The sequence below is a fragment of the Aythya fuligula genome, chromosome 3 (genome assembly GCF_009819795.1).
Source record: "Aythya fuligula isolate bAytFul2 chromosome 3, bAytFul2.pri, whole genome shotgun sequence".
Lineage (NCBI taxonomy): Eukaryota > Metazoa > Chordata > Aves > Anseriformes > Anatidae > Aythya > Aythya fuligula.
In genome coordinates, this window is record NC_045561.1 from 43,742,682 (window position 1) to 43,761,699 (window position 19,018).

Consider the following 19,018-nt stretch of genomic DNA (forward strand, 5'->3'; position numbering starts at 1 on the left):
TAATGAGAAGTAAAACAAATGCTATGTTGCAGACGTGCAGGACCAAAAACATTCTTTTATTTCATGGCAGGCACACCCTTCTCATTCCAAACATTTAATTAGATCCACCACCATGACACAGAGGACTGAGAGAGGAAATGTAATCAAGAGCAATCATAAAAAAATAACAGGCAAGGGAAGAGGTCAGGGAAATAACCCACAACCTATCCGAACTCTGTACTCCTCCTGTAAACCACTGAACCAACCTCAGATGATTTTCTTTGCTAGGTTTGAGTGGTAGAGAAGATTTATTTATTTATTTATTTTGACAAATCAGGTGCAAAGCAACTTGGCATTTACAAGTAGCAATTCAAGGAGTGAACAAAAGAACAAAGACAGAGAATGTCATTACAATCATCACTCATGCAGAAAGCAAGGAGAAAGTGAAGTGAATTTTATTGCTGTCATGTACAGTATCATTCACTGCATGTCAGTAAAGATTGTTCTTTGAGCCACATCCAAAAAGCTAGTCAATGAAAAAAATGTGCTTGCGCTATGCTCTTTCTAATTCATCAGCCAAAGATGGCTGCACCACCGGTAGTAGAACTATATATTACTGAGAATGCTTCACAGCTTTAATTCTTCCACCAGCCCATGTTTTTATATATTAATTTCTTTTTTCCTGCAAGGTTGTCAAGATTTTGTCCAAGATATCTAACACAAGCCAACCAGCATTTGACTAGCTAAGCCTACTTCCCATTCAACATATTCTCCACCACTTTCTTGGACTGGGTAAATAGTTCTAATGGAATATATAAAAAAGCAGTTTCATATTTCTCATCTAAAATATTCCAGAAGGCTTTTTACGAACCATGACAAAGAAAGGAAATAGCGGATGGAGATATTTTTCTCAGTTGGCTAACCACAATATATAAACTTATAGTTATGATAAATATCAATACCATTTTTTTTTTTTTTCCCCCCAATTAAAATATGCATTACATAACACCCAGGGGACTGTTGTAAAAGGGAGCTTTCAACTTTCCATTTTTTGTCATTTTTAATCTAGATAGACTTGAAAGAACCATGGGAGTTAGAATGCAAATTTTCTTCGATGACTGTGTGACTGGTTAGATCTCAGAACCAGTCAATATGCTTTTTTTTGAAATATCTTAGGATATCAAACTTCCTTCAGGAGACTATTTAAAATACTTGGAGCAGATAGAGTGTTACATTTTCATGAACATCCTCAGAACTTTTTTTAATACAGAGCCTAGGAGTACAGAAAAGCTACCACTTAGAGTAATACAAATTTCACCTTCCGAAAACAAGGAAATGCAATTAAGCTACCCACTCTGTTCTGCCTCTGTAGCACCCTCTTGTGCTGTATGCCATCTCTGTCCCTGCTCCTGATCCCCCTTCTCTCTCCGTACAATGATGTCTCCCAAATCTTTACTCTGACCCAAAAAGCATCTGAGAAGCATCTAGAAGTGTAATGAAGAGCTCATTCTACACGACCTATAGGAGGAATCCCTTGTCACCAGACTTGCCGAGTTGCTGTGCTTTGTCTATAGTCAATTCTGTTGGTCCGGAAGTATCCAGTAAAATTCTAGCTATTACTCAGTGATCATTTCCTTGGAAAGTGTTCTAAAATAAAACTGGAATTTGTATATAGATTTCAAGCACCTAGAAATATTCTTCTGCATCCAAAACCTATTGGATGTTGTATCTAACAATGAGATCTTTGTATGCTCCAAACTTTCAGCTCTGAATGCACATATAATTCATATCTCAACACAGCTATAGTACAAGATCTATACATATTCCAGACCCTTCCTTATAACCTTTGTATTTTCTTTTCCCTGAAATACAAATCCAAATTTCTGGCCAGAAAATAGGCTCTTTTTGGTTGTGGCCCTGTCTGGATGACCTGTGCTCAGGACACTGATGTAAATGGGTTCCATTCAGTTCTAAATGTCCATGTGAAACTTGCATTGGTTCTACAAAGTCCCCAAACATACATCTTAGCTTAGCTTCAGTGGGAGCAGCATGTCTCTCTGCTTCCTGGGCATTTCAGCTGATGCAGTCATAGAGATTATTTGTTCTTTTTAAGGTACTGAGCTTCAATTCACTTGATGCTTTTTCTGGCTTATTTTTGTTAGCTGACATTGACCTTCTAACTTAAACCTTGAGGAAGTTTTCTATGTGAACACCTTCCCACCACGCACTTGCCTGAAAGGCCAGAGCTGTTATGTGCTTGAGACATATTCTAAAAATCTAGGTTCATTTCAGGAAAGGTGAGACAAAGTTTGAGCCTTAGGTGTATATGTAAAATGAAAGATCAAGAGACTCTGCATGGGGCTTCATAGGTACAAGAGGGGGACACTGGAACTCAAATGATCTCGAACTTGCAACACTAACACTGCATCGCTGCCTCAGGAGGCCAATGATTTTCCAAACAGTCAGGGTTAATGTGAATTTTGGAGTACTTGGAACAGTCATCTTTTTAAACGGTAAGCACTGTCAGTCCCAACAGTATTTCAGTCTTTATGCTGGCACTGTTCCTGTGGAATTCAGTGACATTTCTGAGTAAATAATGATTAAAAACTGAGTATGGACATCAGAATTTGTTCCAATATAATATATATGTTGAGACAATACATGCTGCCATGTCAGCCCCAGAAATACGTGTTTTCCTGCGAGACTTCCCAGTTTATGTATAGTTTTACTGACCTCTTCACACTCCCTTCTAAACACAGCTGTAATGAGGAGTTACTTATGGCTGCACTTTAAGTAAAGTTCTTTTCATGGCTGTGTCTAGGATACAGTTTAACAAGTTGTCATTTGAGACTCTCTTAAGTTTTGTGGTGAGAAAACTAACAAAAAATCTTTCATATTATGGTGTAAGAAGCATAAGAGATTTTCCCAATAAATTTTACTCTTAGCAGAGAACCATTGCATAAAATGGATACACCAGAACTGACACAAAAATATATCAAACAGACATGCAAAATTTTCCTGAAAAAAAAAAAAAAATACAAAAGATCAGCTACACTTTTTATCTAGTGTTATTTGTTTTACTTTATTTTATTTTATTTATGCTTATTTATTTTATTTATTTATGCATACCACTTTACTGGAGCATTGAAGTTTTCTGCAGGAGTTCTTTCTACTTTCTGAGGCTTATGAAATGAGCATCACATTTTATCTTCGTAATGCCTGCTCAAAGCATTGAACTGTGTGTTTTCTGAGGTTTCTGCTTTGTTCTTTCAGCTTAGAAAACTGTACTGATTCCAGTTCAATTTGCATGTGTCCATAAAGTAAATCCAAATTAATATGAATCAGTAGATTAAGGTTTCTTTTCTTTGTTCAACATTACTTATCTTCAACCCTTTGGACTTGTCAGAGATCACCGATGTGGATATAAATTTCCTATTAGAATAATCACTCAACAGACTATGGTCTGACTAGGAAAATATCCTTGATCCTCCCTTCCTAAGAACATTCCTACACTGTGAGGGTCAAATTCTATTTCCTACTGACATAAATCTCTTGTTTTCTTAATATTTGACAGTGTAGTGAATCTGATACTTGCAGATTATACCACGGTATCCAGTAACAACTGCTATACGTATGATAGGAATGTTACAGGCAGTGCAAATTACAACATTGCTAGGTTAAGGCTACCTGATTCTCTTCTTATTGGCTTTAAGTTTTTCCCTTGCTGATACTCTGAAATAAAGTTTCTTGTTTTGAGGCAGTCACAATGCTTATTTTTTTAGGGAAGCTTCAGAAAAGAAAAAAAAATTGGAAAGGTTGTTTCTGAATTTCTGAGGTTGGAATGGGCCCCTCTTACATCTGATTTCACCAACTCAAAAGTTGTTCTAAAAAGATTTTGTACCCTCATTTTTTTGAATAATATTTCAAATTTCATTCAAAAGTCTTCACATTTTGTGGAACAAAAACTGTACTTAGCTACTGCATTTGGAAAAACACCGGGCTGTTGAAGATGCATTGATATTTCTTAAAATTTTGCAGACCTTTCTTACTTGCTCAGTACTGACTGCACCTCAGTCCCTAACAATGACATGCTAAGCTGTCTCCCAAAGCACCAACCTCACAAAGCCATGGAGCATATCACTCCCTGGGACTCTGGAGCTAAACAGGCTCTTTTCTGACACTGCTGATGTTTCTTGCCTTGGTCTTGGGCAGTTGAGAGCCCTGTTTTTCCTGGGCCCTGCATGTGTGAGCAGAGAGGAGCAAGAGCAAGTAGACTGACTTGTGACCAGCAAGAACACAGTTTAAGAGTTATTTTGAAGAGCAGAGACCAGGGGAATCAATGTTGAAAAGTAATGTTGGTCAGAAGAAGGACAGCAGATTTGGGGACTAGACATGAGAAGAAGGCAGGGAGGAGAAGATCTTGTGACTAGTGTCACATAAAGGAGACAGGTAAGGGGAGAGGGTTAGATGAGAGAGAATGGGGGTACAAAAGCAAAGGAGAAAGAAAGAATGTCCAGGAGAGAAGCTGGCTTGGTAAAGAACACATAGATAGCTTTAGGACTCTCACTGCAGAATTGAAGTTCTCAGTGTCAGGGTTCATGGCTCCCAAAAGTAACTGAAATCCACAGGGAAGTGTAGGCACATCCTTGTCCAAAACCTGAGTCATGATTTGGCCACTACTTCTCACACTGTCTGTGCAACCTGTGGAATAAGTCTGTGTGATGATCCAATCTTTGGATAAATGTGGTTTGATATGATATCTCTGTGTCTTTTTCAATGGGTTTTATAACACTCTGTGAACCTCTGCATAATGAGGTGTGGATACAAGGTCTGGAATAACTTGTGCTTTTTATGCTACCAGCCTGACTGTCTTGAAGGCTTATCTTGCTGTCATAGAGCTCAGAATGTCAATGAAAAATCAACTCCTCTTCCAAATCTTGCTTTTATGAGTCCAGCATTGATTTAAACATCAAGATCTATACCTGAATTTAGCACATTCTATCTTCCTGTGTCTCTGTGTGATTGGACTCAAGGTTCCTTATTCATTCATTCACTCTTGGAGTGTAAGTATGCTTTATTTTTGTCTTCACTGTCATTTTTATGTAGCTCTACTTTCCACATTTGTGTTCGTGGCTTGGGAGGACAGGTTAGAACTTGCTAATCAAGAAAAATATGAATTCATAGCGGCTTCAAGCAGAAAAGGCTGAAAGGACCTTGGAAAAGTTAGATAGACAGAAACACTTATGGAAAAAAAGTCTGCTTCAGGCTTATCAAAACAGTGCTGAACTTCGACATCTCTGACATTTTATTGTCACTATAACTGTAATATTTGTCCATGTTTTGTTAGTTTTGGTCTTTGGTAAGAACCTCCAGATCTTGTTTACTTCAGTCTTCTTTTTTAGGAAAGGAAAATCACATTCAGGAAATGCCCATATCTATGTGTTAACCGTAGATGGAGTCTTCTATCGAAGTCTTGTAAAACCAACTTCTAAATTAAGTGAGAAAGTTTTTATAGTTACAGCAGCTCCATTACCACCATAATTGGAATTCTTTAAAATCTCTTTTCTACTTGATATCTTTTATCCTTAGCAACACAAGTTTTAAAATTCTTATAGATCTTCTCCTTTTCCTCATTGTAATAAGGTGTGTGTGTGTGGGGGGGGGGGGGGGGTGACCTGGTGTGTTTTTTTTGTTTGTTTGTTTGTTCGTTTGTTTGTTTTTTTCTTTTCCCAACCTGTTATAGAGTCCCTTTTACCATCTTCGTAAATTTATCTGAAGCTGTAGAATGGGCCTAGTCAGGGAATGTCCATCAGACAATACTGTCTTGGTTGACAAGATCCTGTGCCATGACCTGGTTACCTCTTTTACAACGCATAAGCGTACACCAAATCTGCTTCTATCATGAAGGCAGATGACTAAACGCAGTTGTGAAAATAGGTTGTCTATAAAGCAATCCAGTAAAGATCAAAGAAGATCTCGCACTGGCCTCATGTTATGAAAATTCTTAAACACATTTCCTTTTGGCTGTGTGTTCATCCTCACACAGACTTCTGTGATGCAGAAGTCTGATGACTTTTTAATTATATCTGGGACTGAATTTCTAAGAAAATCAGCACTCTAACCAGTCCAAACCTCAGAAAAGAGTATTCATTGTCTTTTTTTCCAACAAATAATCTGAGATTCATTTTGTTTTGTGGCAACACTGACATTCTTCCACGGATCTGGCTTTTTGGAGGCCATATGTCTAATACAGTTGGAAGCTGTATTCCTGGCAGAACTAATCACTGCAGATTTATATCTTAAGGTCAGGACTGTGTCCTAACAGGAGCAGAAAATCACTATTGTGTGTTTAAAAGAAAGATGAAAGACATCCTCTTAACTGAAATAGTAGCAATGGACAACTTGAGTACCTATGGCTATGACACTGTCATTAGCCAAAATGTCTTTCAAGCTTGTGGACAGTGTTTGAACTACAACCACTGCACAATTAATTTTAATGTTTCTCTCTGATGTGTTAAAGCTGTCAATCTTCTGATCATTTCATAGCAGTCTCTTAAGCAACACACAACAGAGATATATGTGACCCAAATCCACATCCTGTTTCATGAAGGCTGATGCACATCAGGAAGGTAGGATGAAAAGGTGAGCTTATCCTCCAGCATCGAAAAAAAAACCTTGTAAGTGGGGCTTTGGCCACATGGCATAAATAGCCTTGTCTTCTGATTATGTGCATCAGCTCCCTTCAGCCAGTGATTTAAGAGACCAGAAGTTGGAAGCAGTAGTTGGCTGAATGTATCTTACTCCATTGTCCATATATCCCTTGTTATTGACACTGCATGGAAGTACCCTCAGTCAGGGTAAAGAGATTGCATCATTTTCATTTGCAGAGTGAAATCCACTCTTGTAGAGGTGGTGTCTAAGTTCATTTCATAATCCATAAGGCTGAAATACTAATTCTAATCACAGGCCAGGCAGTTCAATTTTTATTAATCACTAAAAATATGTTTTCCTACAAACAATGAATTCCAATCTAATTTTGGCACACAAAATGTACATGCAACTATTCATGTTCCAAATATTCTGCTAATTTACATACACTGGAAATTAATCTGAGAAACTCATAGCAACAAGAGAGAACTAAGTAATTTAATAAAAGAAATGGATCAGGATTTAGTTATCTATCTGTGAGTGATGCAAAGAATAAATAGTTTTTAAATATATATATATATTTTTTTCTTTATGTGGCCTCATGAGGACGCATACTAGTGTAAACTGCAGCATAGCTATAGTTCTCAGTCAAAGAGACTAATGCAAGGCATGTGTCTTGCTGCTTACTTCCTGTCTGAAGAGAACTGTTTTGTAGTTGATTAAAATGTTTCTTCAAGATCAAACCTGAACAGGACTATAGACTGCCTATTAAAATCTTATCACAGTAATGTTCTGCAAGCCATATGGAAAAACGATCTTTTAGTTCTGTCTAAGAGCCTTTAAAAGGAACATTTTGAAAAAAAAATCTGTTATATTTCATCTAGTATACAAAATTTAGTGGTAGGAATATCACTTCCCCTCCTGTATTCTATAAAGGCATTGAATAACTAACCCCACACAGAAGCCTGTTTTCTATGAATTACAGAACTATATCTCCATAGACTTGTTCTCTATGAACAAGGAACTTTGAAGGTGTGTTGGGTAGCTAAAAAAAAAAAGGGGGGGGGGGGGGCACAATTACTAGTTATTTGAATGTGGGAGCCAATTGCATTTTATTATCATTGTGGATATCTGAAAGGATAAGGGAAGATATATAGCCAGTTATGTGTAAAAATATCTTTAATTCTTCTGGGATTCATAAAGTGATAGCTGGGCAACTCACTCTGCCATCCTTAAATACCAAATGGCCACAGACATTCTGGGGACCAAAAGGAGAAAGAAGCTGAACAATGACTAATACAATATGGTATTTGTATAATTTAACAGAAGTATTTCTCAAAGTTACACTATTTATTTCGCAGGAAAAATATGGTTGAGTTTTTCTATCTTTGTCTTTTATACCAAGACAGCACTTAGGAGGAAAGTACAAAAATACGGTCTCTTCTTATTTTCTATATTGGCATTTCTTACTCCGTAAGAATAAGTCCATAGTCTTATTTATACAGCAAGTTCTATTTTAGTCAGAGACAAGAATGTCTGTGTGTGCAAAACCATCAACATTTCCTTTTGAAAATAATTGTAACAGGAGAAATAGTAAGTAATTAAAATGATTTAGATTTTCAGGGTATCTTCCACCTCAAAATATAGAAACACTCCCAGGCACAACTAATCTATCAGGTGAATATTTTCATGAGGAAAGTAAGAAATATTACATACACTATAGAAAAAAATAGATCTTGCCAATTACTAGAAATATATATATTTTTTTCTTGATTACAACATACAAATTCAACAATGTTGTATGTATTAGAATTTTAGAATTTTTCATTAGCTCATGGGCAAAGATTTAATTTTCTTCAAGAACAGAATCAAGAAAATCATTAAATGTTTTTCTGAGCAAAATATATATAAAGTCTTCTGTTATCACATGTATTAAGTGTTTGTCAGTTATTTTTTGTAGAATCTTTTCAGTGTAGATCCATCACAGATACAAAGCAGTTGTAAAAAAGTCATAGTAATTGTTGTGGTTGTAGTAATAGTTGAAAAAGACACTGTGTGGCTGAGGAGCTAGTAATGTAGAGAGGTCCTACAAGGGTGTCTTCTTGACACAATTTTGTTCAGTAATTGTATGTACCAGAAACTATATACTAAAAATGCTGAGAATTTCAGATAACACAAAATTTTGAGGTGGTCTCCCTTAAGAACACATATCTTAATCCAATGAAATGTGACACCGAAGGAAACAGTGACTTTAACGAAGATTTGTAAAGGGTAATGATGTGATAATTAATTGAACAACACATCCAGGACTATGTTAGGATTATGAAAGGCCATGCAAACATTGGACATACATGCATTGGCAAATACCAAGTAAGGCAGTGAATATGACTATTCATTTGACTGGAAAACTCTATACATTTCTTGTGTTCATAATATATATATATAAAAATATATATATATAAATTTTAAACAAAAGGGGGAAAAAAAGAAAAGGAATAGGAAAAAAGGAAAAAAAGAATAAAATAGAAGCAGAATGAAAATATCTGAGATGAAAGAAAAGCTCAGAGCATAACATGCTTAAATTTACATCATAAAATAAACTTTGTACCAGGACTCGGAAGAAACTGGCATAGGAGTTCCCAAACCCAGCAGCAAATAATTTGAGTGAACCTGTCTCATCTGGGACAGTCTCACAGGAAATGGGGAAAATTAATGTAAATGTATTTCATACAGGAGAAGAGGGAGCAAATAAGATCTCAGTAATACACAGAGTTTAGAGTAAATACCAAAACCAAGAATAAGAAACAATGGGGAGAAAACTGGACAAAAGCAAGATGAATTTACCAAAGGAAGTTCATGGTGTCATTTGTGAACATATAGTACACGATTAATCAAAGTAAATAAAAGTAAAGCAACACATTTTTACCCAAGCACACATCTTTGAACAAGCGCAGTATTATTATTATACAAATGCATTATCAGAACACCATGTTAACTTCACTAGGAGAAATTTCAGTTTCCTTCTGGTCTTTTGACTAATATGAAGCCATTTAATTACTCAATGTGTGAATTTTAATTACTCAAAGAGTGAAACAGAACTAACAACAAATAAAAAGTAATTAATAATAATAAAAAATAGTGGATAACTTGCAAGAACGGGCAAAGTTCCTGTTGTGAAAGTCTATCCTAAGAGTGTAGAAAAAAACAAAAGATCAGTCTGCAACAAATATCAGCTGGATTATTGTGTGTGGAGATATATTGTCTTGTTTCTGGTGTATGCTGTAATAAATATTTTTCCCATTGCTCCAGTTTCCCCAACATGTCATTATACAACCATGTCAGATTGAGTAGGCTATGTTTATAATCAGAGCAAATTTCTTCCTGTTCACTTTTTAAGAGTACCAGAGACAGACACAGTGGAACAAGGAACATACATAACAGCAAAACTGATTTTCTTCTCCTTTGAACTACTTCAAAGTTTGTTTTTTTTAACTGATTTAATTCTGTTTAGACAATGGCTTTTGGAGCCACTGAAAAGCAAACTGGATGCTTATAAGCATGAGTACTATAAGAGTCCACACTTTAAAAATGTATGCCAATGTATTGTTAGGGAAGTGATGGTGTGCTTCCTGGGGAGGTGAAATGCTGCCATCTGACTCCTCTGACCATTCACAGCTAAGCAAGATAATTTGTATTTTAGATATTCATCGGCAACGCAAGAAGTGTGTATACATACAAGCACACTCAAATAATTAATGTGTTTAAGGGAAGCTGCGGTCTGTGTGGAGATGTTCTTTAGAGAGGCAAAACTCAGAGTAAATATATATATATTTATATATATGGGAATTATTTGCTCAGCTTTAATTATCATAATCATTATCAGGCCACAGCTGAATGAAGCTCTTTCTCCTGGTTAGTCCCACAGCCGGCTGTAGTATTTTCATGAATTGCTTTCTTTCATCTCTTCACTTTATCCTGTGGGACCCATGTCTCTATCTGTGGGAGTTTTTTGCACATATGGAGAGATATCAAACCTCCAGACTGTTCTCTTTGGCCTTTCAAATTATTTTTGCAATCAATTTCAATTCTTTAAGTATGTTTTTTCTTGCCTTGTTGGGGCTTTCATCCATTCAGTTTCTCTTCCTTGTTTTGCCTCTTGATCTTTTCAGAATCTGTGAGCCCCTTGTTTCAGGAATGCACTGTACCTGCTCAGACCACACTTTCATGCTGGCCACACTGCAGCACCTACAGAAAAATGGAGGGCAAGGGGAAGGGTGCAGATGCCAGGTGCCTTGCCAGAAGGAGGGAGGGAGTGTGGCAGATGCAACACCCTTGGGCACGGGGGCTTCAGGTCTGCCCAGGAGGGGGGCTCCCATCCTGTGTTCCTACCTAATGTCCCCACAGAATGGTTCCCAACAGTCACCACATGCAAGAGTGGGAATAACCTGAACATCATGGTACAGTTGTGTGGGTAAGCAAGGAGCTGACATGATTCTGATGAAACATAAACATGAGTCTCCAATAAAAATCCTTTTCAGAGTGAGATCATATAAATGTTTGCTATAACCTGTTAAGACCTCAGGAAGTGTTTAGTATTTTATTTCACTTAAATATGTGGAAAGGCACTTGGACTTCAAAGACTCCCCCTCTCTCACCTCCTACTGAAATTAATGTCATCTGGTCACCTGGACACTTCTTATATCTGGGCTGAACCACTGAAGTTATCATTTTAGTTGTATTCATTTGCTCCGAAGCTAAACTACTACTAAGTTCAGTGTGTTTTACTTCTAAATATGGATTAAATCACATTGGCTAAAAGCTTTGAGATTTGGGCTATCTTTAAACATAAGTAAATATATCAGAATGAATTCCATTTGATATACAGAAATCAAAAGACAGCAAATAAAATAAGAATGATAATATTACAGCCCAGATAATAAGGCTAGTCAGTCATAGTTGTTTAAAAGTCAATGCTTTAGTGATGTATCCTATTCCTGTTATAACTGAAAATAGCAATACCTTTGCTCTATAACAAAATTATAGTAAAGAAAAATCTTTGGGTAACAAATCTGTTCTGAAACAGGTAAAAATATGTATTTATTTATTTAGAACCCAGAGCAGCAGAGTGGGATTTACTGAACATTTTCAGTGCTCATTTGCATTGCACTTGGTAGGGGAATGTTCTTTTTTGGACACTGAAATATTTGGCAACCCTACCATGTTCAGCAGCTCATATTAGGGGAAAGAATACCAACATTCTGTAAAAAAGGTTAAGGACACATTTAACTCTTTGTAGAAGAACACTCGTTTTGTCTTATGCACTGTAAGGATAGGGGAAAAAAAAAGGTTTCCTGTTTTAAATTTCTGACTGTGAGTTAGAAGTCTAGGACTCCACTTCCTGCTCATTCCATAAGTTATTGTGGGATATTAGTTAAGTAATATAGGAACCAATTTAGCAAAAAGCTCATACGTGTGCTTAGTTTTAAACTCAAAGTTGTCTGGCTAACAGCACTGAGCATGCTTTTATGTATAAGCCCTTCATTGAGTAGAGACTAGGTTTGTAAATGGGTGGTAGTAAGATTTACCTCTTTGACAAGATTGTTGCAAAAGTATACTAGCTGGTACTTGTAAAGCCCAAGGCCATTTCCTCTGACAGAAGGTGTCAGCACTTTTATCTGGATACATTTTATACCTGGAAATTATTTAAATAAGGTTGGAAATGGAATACTTCTCTATCTGAATAATAATAATAATAAAATAATAATAATTAAAAAAATGGAAAACTAAGTATCTGGTGATGATGTCCACTTATTCTGACCACTTTTGCACCAGAACTTAAATTAAACCATATGTAATGGTTTATCAAGAATAAATTTCTTCCTCATCCTAGATGAATTCACTCTCGCCCATGTAATTTATTCTGGTGTTAAAAATCTTCGTTTATCTGGAGTACTTCCAGCAACACCCTGGTCTGAGGAACCACTCAGGTCTTTCTCCCTATCAGTAAAAGCTCATTCAGAAAACTGAATGGCTGAGTCACATGCTAATCTGAAGTCATCTGTTTTCATTTTGTAACCCTGTTATAAGTGAATTATGAAAATCAAGCCTTGCCACAAAAAAAAACAAAAAAAACAAAAAAAAAAAACAACAACAACAACAAAAAAAACCTTATTGCTGTATCTCATGTATTTGGGGAAAAAAAAAAAAGTGTAATCTCCATTTTAACGCTGAATTTCAAGGATCTTACATTAATAGAAATACAGAACTTTAAACCACAGCAGCTCCAGCAGCACTTGCAAAGAAAGCCCAGGGATTCATAGAGTTCAGGGGTTGCTGATGCATTCAATCTAACCTACATAGCAGAGGCATGGAGTCTTACCCCACTGCTCTTGTATTGCTATCACTAACAAGCTGCTCAGAAATGGTCAGCAGTTCCAGGGGCAATACTTCACCTTTGAGCGTGTGAAAATGATTACATTTATGAGATTAATTCACTTGTGTAGAAATGACACAAGCAATCAACAAATTATGCTGCAATTATTGCTATAATTTTTAATCTGGAGTACAGAAAGAAGTTGATGTTTTCTATAAAAGGAAGCTCATTTCCTGTACAATCAACACTGGTGAACCAGTGCTGACAAACATCTATCTGAGTGCTCATATTGCTGTCTTCTCATTCTGGTATGTCTATATGACACTAAATATAGTCGTGAAGAAGCATTCTGTACAGCCTAAACCAACAGCCAGTAGTATTGCTGTTCTCAACGGAACTGCAGTAATAAGTGGTTTTCAACAAAATGATGATCTTACACATTTATAGGGTCTTTGAAATTACCTTTGTGGGAATAATGTAGCTATCATACTTATTAGAACTTATTAGTGTATCATATGGCATCTGATATTCACTGATGTTGGAGACTGTAAGACATGGGCAGACACTGCCTTAATGAACAAAAGACTATGTGCAGACACAGAAGTGACAGTCCTAAGTGTATCATTAGTTTGTTGGATGAGCCTTGCAACCTTCTTCCTTTCTGCTTCTCTGGCTTATGTAAATATGCACAGATAGATTTAAAAAGGCTCTAGAAGAGCTAATCCATGCCATTACTCATGATAATGATGACAATTTATCTTTGCTTGATCTTATTAATTTTTGTTATTTCTTTGAATTAAGCAGGATGATGGAAATAGAGTGCAACTAACTAACCTCAAGTACTTCCTGTGAAACATGAAACCTCTATCTAATGCTTTCAAAAATTAAAAATAGGAATCATTCATTTATCTTCATTTATAAACATTTTTTAAAAAAAGCATTGATCCACTATTTTGCATATGTGTAGTCTACAGTAAAAAGAAGTTAAAGTTTTTACACAATCAGTGATGTAATTAAGAAGCTCTTGTGGCATTCATCAAAGTAATCTCTCTCTTCAGATGTTTGACTCTGCTGAAGCTACTGGGAAAAATTCATCATGCCAGTCGGACAGCGTTCCAGAATTTTTATCAGCATCAGATGAAAATCCAGGACTGCAGGATAAGACTTGAAGGACTCTTACAACATATTTGTGCAATTAGCTTCATTTCAATGAGTGGGATTGCTTTTGTGTGTGGGGTGAAATGTTGATCAGGACTTCACCCAGCAAAAGTCATGGAATTCGTCTTCTGGCACAGTTCCACAACATCTTCAATGTTGTCAGAAAAGTAGTCCAAAAATTTCTAGTATGTATAGCATATTCCACTTTCTTCAGTGGGATTTCTTCTAATGCAGGAGAGCACAAGTCTTGCCCTACTGTAAGCTAAGACAGAATGTCAGCAATAAACTTTTTGGCAAAAACTATAACTATTTGATAGAGATCCATCACAGTTCTTTCTGAGACAGTGCGGAACCAGACTGACTGGGGTCCTGCCATTCCCCAGTGATTTTCAGTAATGCATGCTTACATGATGCTCACATGATCCAAAATGGCAGTCCTTAAGACTGGTGCAGAAGGAAAAAACAATAATAATAAAAAAGAAAATAAGAAAAAACAAACAACAAACAAGAGAACAAAACAACAACAAACAACACAAACAAACAAACAAAAAAACAGAAGACAGAAAGAGGTGTCAAAGAAATGAGAATTTAAGTGCCTGTGCTTATGTATGATGGGCCAGTCTGAAGCAAAACACAAGAAAGGTAAAACACTGAATGAAACCATTCATATGAGAATGTTACTTCACTAGTGTTCCTAACTGTAAGCAAATCTGACTTTATGATCTCTGTAATTATCACTGCTCATTTTCAGACTCTACCTAAAGAGCAGGTAGATTGAGAAACATGAACACAACTCCATTTGCATGTATATATTGTCTAGCAGGGGAAAGAAGCATGTGCATTCACTGCTGTGAGCCTTTCTGTCAGGAATCCTGGACTGAAGATGATGTTTACCTCTTTAAAGGTGGCCAGGGAAAAGTAAGCAGTGAGCATTTTCACAGTCGTGGAAAGAACAGAAGCAAATCTGTCGTCTCAAAGGTCATCATCCTATATATAAATCACTCAGCTTGAAACAATCTGCTATCAATCTTTCATTCCTTCAACGCCCACAGAGATGGAAAGAAGAGTTTTATTATGTGGTAGCTGGTTAAAAGCAATCAGGATAAAATTTATCTCTTAAGTTTGCACTTTTTTACTGACTTGAAAATTTCCACTGTAAAAAGTGTTCTTATATGAATGTACCAATAGTAAACTGAATTATCTCAGATATCTTCTAGTCTCTTAAATTCTTTGCTGCCCTCTCTTCTCCAACTGTGAACCCAGACTACAGTTGTGCCAGTGCTGTTCAAAGTCCTGTGGAAAACGCATTGCACAGCTACATATATAAAGACTAACTCTTAGTATGGGGGGGGGGGGGGGAGGGGGGGGGGAATGAGTAAACGCAGTAGAATTTGAGGTTTTGTGAACTTCATTAGCTAGTTTTTTAAATTCTTGAGGTTTCGCAAAACTGAAAACCAAATGTCTTAGGAAGACAAAAAAGCCCTCTCCCTCCTAGCTTGGCTCAGTCCCCTGGACCCTGTGAGAAAGGGGAAAGTTCCTTGGCTCCCACTACCCTGCAAGGCCCAGGCCAGCCAAGTTGGAAGGAGCTTCCATGGCAGAAAGCAAGACAGTGATGCTTGCGTTGGCGTTTTCTGCTCTAGTGACAGACTGAGCCTTTTGAAGTCTTCTGAGTTTTGAAAGAGCAACATGTTTTTCTACTGGAATTTCAAATTGTGTTTAAAACTTTGATGGCTTTCTATTCTTTCTCTGTATTATTTTTTTTAAAGTATTTGTGGTGTTTATCCACGTATACATTTGATGGGGCTCCACTCTCCGGATTCGTCACACCTCTCAGAGCCCAAATCCATGCCTCTTCTCATCAGCTACAAGATCCTTCCACAGATATTGTGCAAGCCCAGATCAGGCCTCTGCAGTGGGGGTCCTGGTCTTCTCGTTTGACTTCTGAAACTTTTCCATGTTTCAGGGCAGGTTCTGTGGACACACTGCAGGGATTCCTTCTCCTGCTCCACTGACGCCTGCAGCGCGATGGCTGCTCCTCAGCAGGGTGACCTGCTGGTGTGTGAGACCTTGTTGTGGAGGCACTTTCCAGTTTTCCACACTGGGCGCAACACCTGAGTGAGATTTCTCATGTGCTCACGTTAGCCTGAGGGATGGCTCCCTCCATAAGAAACATGAAGAAAGCCCCAATTCCTTGGGGTCAGCAGGGACCAGTGCTCCACGGGGAGCCAAGAGGGGCCGGGGTGCTTGGGCTCACTTGAGAAACCATTGCCTGACAAACGGCAGGGGGACAGCGCCCAAGGCAGCCTTTGTGCTGCCGCCGTAACGTAAAAATATTTAAAAAAATGGGATGAAAACGAGAGGATTCGGTGCTGGGGACGGCTTAGCCGAGCCCTGAGCCACTGAGGTGCCGGGGAGCGCCGGCCGGGCCGGGCCGGGCCGGAGGGTCCGCAGTCGCTCTCCCCGCCCGCCGCCCGAGGGGACGGGGCTCCCGGCCGCTCTCGGGGCCGGCGGCGGCTCCCGGGGGCTCCGCAGCGGCCCCTCCGCCTCTCCCTCTCCCCTCTCGCCCCGGGGGGCCCGTCCCGCCTCCCGCACCGCCCTCCGCAGGGCGGTCGCGGGGCGGTGCGGGGCAGGGGGCCGGGCTCGCCGCCGCCTCGCAGGTAGGCGAGAGCGGGCGGCCCGGCGGGAGGGGGCGGCGGGGGGGCGGATAGGGGGCGAGGGGGGGCCGTGTCACCGCCGCCGAGCAGCGAGCCGGGGGCGCGCCCCGGCGCCGCTGATTGACAGCGGGGCCCGGCCCGCAGCCCATAAAGGCGGCGGCGCGGGGCGCGGGGCCGCGGAGGGACGTGCGACGGCGGCTGGGAACCGCGATCCGCTCCGCTGCGCGCCCCGCTCCGCGCCCCGCTCCGCACCCCGCTCCGCCCGCGTCGACCCCGGAGCAGGCAGAGGCCTCCTCGCCCCGGCGGCTCCCCCCATGCCAGGTGAGGCGCTGGGCGCCGTGCCCCTCCGAGGTGCACCCCCGGGGGGCTGCTCCGGTGGGCTTCGCCCTGGGCTACGGAGCCTGGAGGTTGGGGATGAGGCGACCCGACCTGGGACAGGGACAGGGGGTATTTGTTCTGGGCATTGCCCCACGGGGAGGTGCTGGGTGTGCGGGGTGCTGCAGGTAACGCGCATCCCCGGTGAGCGCAGCCCCGTCCGTATCAACAGACGCGAGAAATCAGAGGAGCTGCGGGAAAAAAAAAAAAAAAGAAATCGCTGACAGCTAAAGGTGGTATCCCCGAGTGCTTCCAAAAACGTGTGGAGCGCTGGGAGTGTTGGAGCCGGAGGTGTGTGCGAAGTGAGTGTCTGCCTGTCCAAGCGAGTGAGAGCACACGCGTGTGGAGATGCAGTTACATGGCTTTGCGCCGTACAGCGCCGCGGGGCGAAAATAGCATCGCGTTGGAAGTCACTTTCTCCAGCTATGATTGCGTACAGAGGGCGGTAGGAATGGGTAAATGATATGTGTGTGAGAAGGGGAGAGGCGTTTGTGTGAAGACACTGGAAAAGGCACTGAATGAAAACTATCCCTAGCGATTAAAACTAGCGTTTAGTGAGGTCCCATTGTCCTGGAAGGGTTTTCATCTGAATGAGAAATTTCAGCCTTGTGATCCAACGTAAAGTTGCAGCTATTAATATGCTGTATATCAAACAGTATCATGTGGTCCCTATGCCACCTGATAAAAAGATTGTGCAGAAAAAATGTAGTTTCTGTGTGGCTTTCTTCTTTTTCTTGTTTTTCTTTTCTTTTATTTATTTATTTATTTATTTATTTATTTATTTATTTATTTTCTGGTAGGGTCATTTACATGAAAAGGAGCCTTACTGTCAAGAGTTCTTCATCCTTTCAACTGATGCCACTTTCCTTCTGGCATCAGTAATGAATAAGCACAACAATAATCAAAAAAGATAGGAATTTGATTTCCTATGTGTAGTTGGGGTATATAATGAGAATTCTGCTTACGTTCCTAAGGCAAATTAAAATATTTGTACTTGATAAAGGTTATTTCCCTAATACTTCTTTTTGGTTTATTTATAGGAGTTATGGTGCAGAGGAGTGGGCTGTTGTGGCTTGCTGTCTTGATAACCCTGTGGGTTTCCTCAGATGCTCAGGGTAAGTTCTTAGCGAGATATAGTTAACTCACAAAGCTAAAACTTGGTGTAGAAATAGTCCTATCTGACATACATTAGGCACAGTAAACATATATGACTTTTAAGTGTCTGGAATTGTAGTTACTGAGGCTTTTTTTTTTTTTTTAGATGTATCTAGTTACTGCTAAATGAAGATTTCCTAATAAATACTTTAAATTTTCTCTTTAGAAATCATTGATTGAAATGTATATAATCTCAGAAGTAATTGTTATTATACTCTTCTCTGCAGTATAAATGTATTGTGCAATAAACAGAATCACTTGGGATGAACTTTTTAAAAAGATGGAATTAAAGAAACAAACCTCTACAGACCAAGTATAACTAGAATGTAATTTGGCACAGTGCCAGGCCATCATTTACATCTGATTTCTTGTCCTGAAACTTTAAAATGCACATCTCTTGCTTCCTGTTGTCACATGGCCACATGACTTCTCATCATTTGATTTTTGTTAGCTCATAGTCAAAATATAGAAATTGGCTCAGCTTCCTTATCCATTCATATATGTAAAAATATCTACTGATTACATCATTACATGCATCTATGCATAGACACATACATGAACATACAGTTCATGAACATTATGTACAATTGTGTATTATATAGTGATATAAATTGTATAGTCATATGTTTAGTTATATGATGGAATACTGATACCTACAGACATAAAAGAAGAGAGG

General features: G+C 39.0%; 1 protein-coding gene across 1 annotated transcript in view; it reads left to right on the top strand.

Moving 5' to 3' along the window:
- The first annotated feature begins 17,064 nt into the window (after window positions 1-17,064).
- Window positions 17,065-19,018, top strand: part of THBS2 (thrombospondin 2) — a 32,112-nt gene continuing 30,158 nt past the window's right edge. Inside the window, exons 1-2 of the mRNA XM_032185526.1 lie at window positions 17,065-17,133; window positions 18,228-18,302. Of these exons, the coding sequence (XP_032041417.1) occupies window positions 17,127-17,133; window positions 18,228-18,302 (82 nt within the window). The 5' untranslated portion in view covers window positions 17,065-17,126. The remainder of the gene's footprint in view (window positions 17,134-18,227; window positions 18,303-19,018) is intronic.